The sequence below is a fragment of the Ovis canadensis genome, chromosome 7 (genome assembly GCF_042477335.2).
Source record: "Ovis canadensis isolate MfBH-ARS-UI-01 breed Bighorn chromosome 7, ARS-UI_OviCan_v2, whole genome shotgun sequence".
NCBI classification, from domain to species: domain Eukaryota; kingdom Metazoa; phylum Chordata; class Mammalia; order Artiodactyla; family Bovidae; genus Ovis; species Ovis canadensis.
Genome location: NC_091251.1, coordinates 46,448,665 through 46,457,921, shown reverse-complemented (window position 1 = coordinate 46,457,921; position 9,257 = coordinate 46,448,665). Strand labels below are relative to the sequence as shown.

General features: G+C 44.6%; 1 protein-coding gene across 2 annotated transcripts; it reads right to left on the bottom strand.

Annotated features, from left to right (window-relative positions):
- Window positions 1–300: 300 nt before the first annotated feature.
- Window positions 301–9,257, bottom strand: KNSTRN (kinetochore localized astrin (SPAG5) binding protein). 2 transcript variants are annotated; one of them, XR_011258438.1, is made up of 9 exons: window positions 8,936–9,144; window positions 8,678–8,772; window positions 5,534–5,663; window positions 4,837–4,881; window positions 3,893–3,998; window positions 2,699–3,722; window positions 2,508–2,563; window positions 1,680–1,754; window positions 301–980 (listed from the first exon to the last, which is right to left on the bottom strand). XR_011258438.1 is itself a non-coding variant. In XM_069597805.1 (9 exons), exons 1-9 carry the CDS (start codon window positions 9,166–9,168, stop codon window positions 849–851), a joined length of 966 nt encoding a protein of 321 aa, XP_069453906.1. In that variant the 5' UTR covers window positions 9,169–9,257; the 3' UTR covers window positions 301–848. The 2 variants fall into 2 exon arrangements, 1 of the variants encoding a protein (XP_069453906.1); XM_069597805.1 differs by having other exon boundaries at window positions 3,629–3,722; window positions 8,936–9,257.

Genomic DNA, 9,257 nt, shown 5'->3' with positions numbered 1-9,257 from the left:
TGCTGCCAACAGGGAACACCCACAGAAGACTGACTAATGCTCACAGAAGAGCAGGTGGGGAGGGGGGCCAGTCATAGAGCATTTAAAATGAGTAAAAGAAAAATACTCTGGGTAAAATAGAAGAAAAACATTCTGGGTGAAATTGTAACCTTGAACTTGTTAACAGATTAGTTCAGTAGTATTCAGTGGCCATATTTAGATTAAAAAGCTATTTTCATTTGACAATGTTGCAATCTGAATAATTACAGAAATATTTATTTAAAAGTAACACTGTATTAAAAAAAAACAACACAGAAATGATTTAGATTAAAAGCTCCAAGGTGTATTGTTTCATACCTGTTATTGCAATCTATACCTTCACCCCATTATTAAGCCATTACAGTGAGGTCACAGAGCCCAGCCAGGATGGGACAGAATGTGTTCCAAGTTAGGAAAGGACCGCGTGACTCTTCAGTGATGTCTCCCATGGAGCATGTATGCTTCACTGTTTCTTCCTGCACGTCTTTTGGCGTCTCTGGTTGTGGCTGGTTTAGAGTCTCCTGATGCTAATGATGTGCTGCTTTTTGATCCTAGGAGGCTGATCCAACCTTTCAGGCCTCCTCTCCTGTAGGCCCTAATTATGAACTGTGAGGTTCAGGAGAGCTGGACAATCTGAAGGCTGGGAACAAATGCTTGCTTAAGGGAGGAATTGCCATTCCAACATCAACTGTCTTTAATCCTACTGCAGAAACTGTTTTCATTCTGGGGATGGTGAGTCCTAGAAGATCACGGCCAAGAAGCAGATGTCCTAAGTAGCTGCCTCTGAGAGTCTATCCCCAAGAGAGAGCCATGTGGCCACCTGCTTTTTATCATATTTCTAATAGCTGCTCCATTTCCTCAAGGGCTGTTGTGAAATCATTTACTTGACTGCTACATAAGGTCTGTTGTTCAAGGAACTGGGCTCTCTCTTCTTCTTTCATCTTTAACTTTACCTTTAAGGCCTGCACGGAAAGACATTAAAAAACAAAAAACCCCACAAAACTTTGACTCAGAAAAGACAATCCAATAACCAGAACATTCTGTTCCATTGAGGAAGACCACTGGAATATTGAAACACACTGTCTCTTTTTAGATTTATCTGTGTTGGCTTTAAGAACTGTCTTTACTACAGAATCTGCTATCTCAGCTGGAGCAATGAAATCCTCTAGGATTCCATGTAGTATCCCACGGTTCATCCAAGCAATTCAAAGAAGTCGAGACCCAAGAATCTGGGTTTCCTATTACAGGTTTCCCTGAGATATCAGGTTTCCACACATAGGTTTCGCACAGGTGTCAATTCTCACCTGGGGTAATCTGGCATGTTGCACACTGTCTCGTGCCCTGCAGATGTGAACATTTCTAAGCATCTTTAGAACAAAAAATTAGTTGAAAAAAACAGTAAAATCAAAGTCTTGGAATTTAGTTAATAGTAATGCATCAATATTGGCTTCTTAGTCCTGACAAATATACCATGACAATGTAAGATGTTAATATTAGGGGAATTGAATTCTCTATTATTTTTGCAACTTTGTCACAATCTAAGATGGTTGCAAAATAGTTTACTAAAAATGAATAAATAGATAAATAAAAGAGTCCTCCAGAGACCCTCCTATTGTGGTAAGAAATGGTAATTTTGCCTTGGGGTGATGTCTGCCTCTTACCTGTAACTCCTCCATCTGCTTTTTGGCTGTTTCGTTAAAAAGCTTCAGTTCATCTTGCAAAGTTTGTAACAGCAGCTAAGAGAAAAGCAGTAGCAAATATAGTAACAGATCTTTATTGAAAGGTAAGAACTTTGCTTCATATAAACTCTTCTCCTCATAGGAGTTGAATTAGATGACCACTAACATCCCTTGCATTCGGTCATTTACTGAGTGTCCACACACGTGCCAGGCTCCTCTGAGAAACAGAGTCCACCGGAGGGACAGAGGACTACACCTCCACATGCTCCGTGCTACACAGGCAATACGAACGAAAGGCAGTAGCCACTGAAGGGCTGACTAAGTTGCCTTGAGGAGCGGAGGGGGTGTCCACGCCTAGTATTTTAAGATGACAACTGATCTTCCTGGGGAAGAGATCATAGAAGATCAAAAGGCTTTAATCCCAAACAAATTACCTTCCTACCTCGGGGAAGGAACCAAAGAGAGGACAAGCTTAATTCAGGCTGGACCTTTGTAAGAAACAGTTCTTAGAAAAGGAGTAAGGGGAAAAATTTGGTAAAGCGTAGAACAGAGAAACCAGAAAGCTGTCTCCACTAGTCCACCCTACTATGGGTTTTAAAGTAGTACATTTTCAACTCAGACTCACTCTTATTTGTAAGCACAAAGTCACCCTTATGGAAAATATGCTATTTTGAGTACACATCCAACCACCCTCTTCCTGGATAACCAAAGGCTGTTTCGCGGGCTTTGCCGAGCATATGGCAGAGAACTGCTTAGATCGGCAAGGCCCCACGCTCACTGCGCCCTCACCCCTCACACCTGCCCCCTCACCATGGAGTCCATGTGATCTGCAGTGGAGTCTTGCTGTGATGCCAGGGTCTCATTGCCTAAAACCAGTAGATACAACAGAGTCAGCCGTGACTAGGGAACTGCAACTTAAAATAAAAAGCCCTCCACAGGAGTATTCATGGGGGAAACTTCTCTGAGGGTCTGGGCCTGGACACTTTCTCCTGAGCTTTCACCTTGGCAGGGTCCCCCATGCCTGCTCTCCAGAGCTGGATTTTACTTCTCCTTCCTCTCCAGGTATGGATATGGCCAAAACTTTCTTCTCAGCTCAGCAGAAAATTTGTCCAAAAGAAAGGTATAGGTTTTAGGTCTGTTTACAGTACATAAAACTATTTATAAAATCTCTATAGGCCTTCAACATTTTTATTGTAAAAACAATGCACACACATAGGCAATTAAAATCACGCAAAAACGTGTGTGGTGACTATAACGCATATATCCTAAAATGCACTATTTTAATGGCAGCATTCAAAATCAGTACTCTAATTCAAAGAAGCCGGGGCTCCTTCCCTGGGCATCCTCAAGTTCCTCAACTCAGGCTCTCTGACAGTCTCTGGGTAATCCCTTCCACTGTTTCCTCTGTTACAGACTGCCCAGAATCCCAGGGACGGGGGAGCCTGATGGGCTGCTGTCTATGGGGTCGCACAGAGTCGGACACGACTGAAGTGACTTAGCAGCAGCAGCAGCCCTCTAGGGACAGGGTAAGAACAAGAATCACATCATGACCCAGAGATTACTAGCCAGCTTCAGAACCTTTTCAACAGTATCCTCTCTCTCTCTCCACCCATGAAGATTCCTTGTGTGCCATATCCCTCGAAATAAAGAAGATATTTCTGATCTATTTGCAAGATCAGCATCAAAAGAATGGCATAAAGTGTTCAGGTAAGAAAGAGATAACCCTCTCTCCACAACACCGGAAACACTTTTGGGCAGGAAGAGTCAACATCACCCGAGCCTAGAGAGGCGCTCCCTGAAATCTTCGGGGCTTTACTAGGCAACCCCTGCCCTGCCCAGGTTGGCTTGACACCATGCTGAACTCCTGCCACACAGCCCAGAACCACTCAGGAAAGGGCACAGGCACTGACTCCTCTGAAGGCAGTTCCTACCTGGGTTGAGGCCTTTGCTTTCTAAAATTGCCAAACAGTTGTCCTGAAACTTCTCCAGCAGCTCTACTTTTTGAGTCAGGTCCTTCAGCTCTCCCTGTTGGGGTGAACATGCAGACAGGGCAGGCCCATCCCATTCCTTGGAAACAGCCACAGCACAAGCCCAGTGGCTTTTCTGGCTGCTCTCAGGACCACCTGGTGTGGTCCCTCAGGAGTCCACGTGCTTCACCAGGGCAGCTGATGGCAGAGGTCTGGTGGGTCTCTTACCTGAGTTTCAATCAATTTCTGGTGCAACTGCTTGTTGACAGCCTCTAAGAGCTGGTTCTTATCCTTGAGCTCTTCTTCTGATTTCTGTTTACTCAATGGTTTGTAGCTGTAATGACAATTGTACTTAGATAAAGAGGTGGAGGGATTACGAGTATGGGCTATGGAGTTACACAAACAGGCTGGTTCAAATCCTGGCCTCATCACATAGTGGAATACGACCTTCAGGGAGCTCTGTAGCCTCTCAGGTTGTTTCCTCATTTGTAGAATTAATGCCCTCACCTCATATTATTATTATTGTGAAGGATAAAGGAGAATATACATGCAAATTGTGACAGAGCTACTGACCCATAGTAAACTTTAGTCAGTAATCGCCATTATCATCATCAATACTGAATCTTTTTAAAGTTCTCTGAGTCTGTCTTAATAGTATTTTGTCTTTAGAACTTTTAAGACATGCTCAATAATAGATGTGGAATTACAACCTATTTCTACAAACTTTCTAGCTTATATTATTTCTGCCTTCGGGACTGAAATGGCCAAGCAAGCCTCAAGCATAGAAAGATGCAGTTTTCTCCAAGATTTTACCACCAGCAGTAGAATACTCATTTTGAAATCACTAACACATGCAGCTTCTCCCATCCTGAGGCTTCCTGCCCTTGTTAAAGGGCTATCACTGGGTTTAAGCAGTGGTCCTGGCGTGGAGCCCCCAAACTCCTGTCTGTTGCTCAAGATTGTCATATCACCGACTCTTGCCCTGACATTGGGTCTTAGGCCTGGCTGTGTCTCACCCCTGAAAATTCCATTCCAATTTCTGAGGTGGCACCAGACTCCAACATGGTAAAACAAGTCCCATGAGTGATTCTGAGGTACAACCAGAGCCTTACTCTGTATTAAGGCCCACTACCCTAAAGTGGTGGCCAAGTTTTCTTTACCCTGCTGCTCACCTCTTCCTGAGGTTCCTCCTGGAGGTGTCTGTAGCCTTCAGCTGCCTAGAGAAGCAAAAACAAATCAGGATGTTAACTAGCCTTACTGTGGTGATCATTTCACAATATACACAAATATCAAATCACTATGTTGTATACCTGAAACTAACACAATGTTATATGTCAACTATATCTCAATTGCACCACACACTTTTGTTTCTGCCCAGACTATTGAAAAAGGCTTATGAATAGGGAATGGGCTCCCTTCCTGACCGGTTTGACAGCCTGAGAGACCTGCTCCTGCTCAGAATGGTGTGGCTACCTCATGTCAATCTGACTCAGTGGGAGCTGAGCACTTCGGGAAAGATACACACACTATGCCAGGCTGGCCTGTGCTCACACTAGCAACTCAGGCTCACAACTAGCACCCACCTGCCACGACTACCACTTAGGGCTGGGGTTTGGCTGCAGTGCTGCTATTTGCACATGCAAAGCAAATGCTGAGAGAGGAAGAAAGTACCTATTATAACCCTGGCTGCACCTCTTCTGAGCTATCAATACCGAGGGTTCTGAAAAACAGCTCAGCAATGCTGTGATGCTCTGGGCCACTGACTACAGGCCAATCCATCAGACACCTTGTGCTCTGCAAAACCCTAATTCTTGGTACTGAGCAATTTCTAACAGGAAGTTCTATTTGGATACTGATGTTCTGACTCACCCATTCTCTCGTCTCGGTTTGATGATTTTTGTAACATCAGTCTCTGAAGCTCCTGAATGAGGTCTGGAAACATCAACTTCTTTGGACTTAACAGGTAACTGGCTCTTAAAAGTGGCTCGAGTTTGTGCATCTGCAAAGGAAAACAAGCGGGTGAAACCTCACATATCATGACCAACAGCTGCCAATTCTATAAATCCTGAAGAATAAGACTTGTAGACCAATTGGGAATAGAAACCAAAATTCTTTAAATGTGACAGTGCAGTGTTTGAGGGTGGCCAGAAGTTTGACGATATAGCAAACCGAATGGCCAGAGGGTGGAGATTCATATAAGCAAAGATCACAAGAGGCAGTGTGGCTGCCAGCAAGGCAAAACACAGATGAACCCTGCCTCATACAGCAATTCAATGGAACTATCTCATTCTGCTCTTAAGCACTTTGCCTGCTCCCCTAAGCTACATGCAAGCTGTTTCAAGCTTCAGCTGTTGCTTAGTTGTTTTGACCAGACTGGCTCACTAACTAGTTCTCTAAGACAGTGGTCCCCAAACTTTTTGGCACCAGGGACCAGTTTCCTGGAAGACAATTTTTCCTCAGACCAGGGGTGGGGTGGGGATGGTTTCAGAATGCTTCAAGTACATTAATTACATTTATCATGCACTCTATTTCTATGATTATTACATCAGCTCCACCTCAGATCATCAGGCATTAGATTCCAGAGGCTGGGGCCTCCTGCTTTGCAGATGTCTTTGTACCTCAGCATCTAGGAGAGTATCTGGCATATTAGCAAAAATTCAAAACCTGCTTACTGCCTAAACGGAACATGTCAGTTTCAAAGACCATCTCTAAAGTAGCTTCTTTCGTCGTCTTCCCTCTTCCATGCTGGCCTTTACCATCATCCATTTTTGTTTATCCATCTTTAAGTTTAGAGTTTCATATTAGGTTCCTTATTTGGCATTCTGTTCTGATCCTGGTAGGCTGTTGCCAGATAACCACAGAAATGGCCCTGACATGACACTCTTCTTCCCTAGAAGAGAGCATCTGCCCCCTAGCCCTTATGCCGCCCTCCGCCACACACCTCTTTCTACCACTTCCATTTCATAGCAAATCCAAGTAACTTGTTCTGGAGTTAAGTACTCACCCTACCCCATCTAATACATGCAAAGGATTCTTCTACTTTATACCAACTTTCATTTTGTTCATTGTAAAATGGCCCCTTTAAAAACCTGGGCCCATACTCTGGTTTCTGAGATTTTATATGCCCTGAGGCAACTAGCCTATGTGCCACAATCACTGAGCCCACCTAGAGCCTGTGCTCCGCAACAGGAAGAGCCACCACAGTAAGAATCTCCTGCTCTCCAAAACTATAGAAAGACTGCGCAACCAAAAATAGTTTTAATAACCTTGACCTATCTTAAGTTGAAGAAATCAATGATTAAATCAAGATGAAGAAATGAGATACAAAGTACTGAATTGCAGGCATTAGGAAACTTTGTGTTTGATAAAGATTTATTTTGATGACTTTAGCTGCACAACAGTTTGGAATAAATATGATTTCTCAGGCTAACAAATTATTTCATTTATAGGTACACTCAGTGGGCACTTACATCCTATTTTCACACAAAGCAAGTATTAAAAGGGTTCTTTCTGAGATCTGTCAGAAAAGGTAACCTTGGGTGAATGAATTTACCTTCTCCTCTCTCAGGTATTAATAAGTCATACATGATAAGAAATATCTCATGCAAAAAGGTATCAACAGCAAACGGATCAAAATTAACACTCTTCATTGACTGGGATTGGTTCCAATAACCCATATTTGTTAGAACCTAAGGATGGTATTGTAGGAAAAATTTAGCAGGGTTTAACAAAGACTATCTTCTTAAAATGAGAGATGCTAAGTAGGGAACTGGATGGCTAGTGCCAAGGATGGAAAGACTAATTTTTCACTGTATATCGTTTCCAAACTTTGGAATTTTTTTTTTAACATGTGTATATGTTATCTGTTAAAAAAAACTAAAAACCAACCAACCCTTGCCTAACATCAAAAAACCTGGGAGGCAGACTAAAAATTTTTAAATATTGGGGTTACATATGATTGTAAAGCTGTGACTGGGAAAGAAGCAAAGAGATGAAAACTTCCAGTTTGGGTGGGGAGATGCCAGTCACTCCCCACTGAACTAAAGATGCCGCTTTCTAAGAGAAAGGCAGTGTACGACTGACTCCAGTTCCTCCATCAACTCCTAAGCCCTGCTGATGACAGGATTGCCATTCGGGTGTCCTGAAGCAATATAAGACAAACATAATCCTGTAAGGCCTTTGGAGAAAAGCCTATTTACTTCATAGGTCAATCCTACTAGCCTCATCAATCAGTTGCATGGAGTCACCTCGGAAAGAATCTTAAATAGCTGCTTCAAAACCTTCCACCGCCACCCAGTTCTCACGTTTGAAACCAATTCCCTGCTATAATCTCTAGATTAGGCAGCTGACAGTTGCAGAATTTAGGAGATAATTTCAACTCCAAGCTGAGTCACACAAAGCAAAATGGCAAAGCAATCAAACATTGCTTTTAATCATGCCTCTTCTCCCAAAGTTCTGGAGCATTAGTTAGGCCTGATCCCTCTCTCTCTCACTTTACTCAACAAATGTTTGCTGAGAATGTACTATATAAAGGACACTGTGCAGTTACAAATGGGAACCAGACACGGTGTGAACCCTAGTGCTTCTCCCTAACTATCCTGCTTTTTAAATGACTCTCTTCTCTCCTCCCTGACAACAAACCCAGTCCCTCAGGACACCCCAAGTCTGGAAATAAAACAGATACGTATAAAAGGGATCCCTAGCTTACTGCAAATAATATTGTAGAATAGTCAGCAACTTGAGTCTAATTGGTGAATGCAGCAGAGTTCGGGTTGAAGAAGCAGGCGGGTGGGGCAAGTCCAAATTTCTACCTTACCGCCCTTCCCCCAACTCCTATTATAAACTAGACAGCCCGGTTCTAGGGAAGTTAGCAAGCTGTCAAAGCCGGTAGAATGCCCTTCCTTGCCGGTGCCACCCACCCCCAACAACAGATTTGACGCCTCCAGACTCCTGGCCCGACCACCCCAGGGCCGGTTCGCAGTGCCAGGGGGTAAGGGCCCCGTGGATACCCACCTGCCGGCAGGCCGCTGCTCAGCACACAGGAGGGCTGCAGGGTGTACACTGTCTTAATCACGCTGGTCATCGTAACGAGGCGGCACGGCTGGGGCCTAGAAGTTACAAGGTGAATGGTTACCCAGGGCTGGGCCAAGGAGACCAAGCAGGCGGAGGCCCCAGGAGAGCGCGACTCAGGAGAGCGAAAATCCTCCATTCCCAGCCCATCCCATCGACTTCCCACATCCAGCACAGTTTCCTGCCCCAGGAGAGCCGAACCCAGGTGCCTGCTGCTCCTGCCCACACGCCTCGTCGCTCTGGTTCAAAAGATGCTCGGCAGTAACTGCCGTACCACGGACCGCGTCTGCCGCCAGGGTTTCAAAGGGAAACTTCCGGCGACCGGGCGGAAGGGGGTGTGGGGCGCTCTCTGTAGGAGGCCATGTTGTACGGCAGTCACTGGCATGGGCGACGCCTTCGGCGGCTGCCATGCTGTACGGAAGATCTGAGTCCATGCCGCAGTTTGGGCTTCCTGGCGCTGGGTATAGGAGTCCCCAGGTCTGGGCGGGGGAAGAGAAGTGATGCACTTTGCAGTCTTTAATGG

Excerpts from the sequence above, each read along its gene's own strand:
- KNSTRN (XM_069597805.1), bottom strand. The coding sequence starts at position 9,168 with ATGGACTCAGATCTTCCGTACAGCATGGCAGCCGCCGAAGGCGTCGCC. Across the intron at positions 4,882-5,533 it reads AAACCGAGACGAGAGAATGG|GCAGCTGAAGGCTACAGACA; the intron begins GTGAGTCAGAAC and ends TTGCTTCTCTAG. Across the intron at positions 1,755-2,507 it reads CAGATCACATGGACTCCATG|CTGCTGTTACAAACTTTGCA; the intron begins GTGAGGGGGCAG and ends CTTTTCTCTTAG.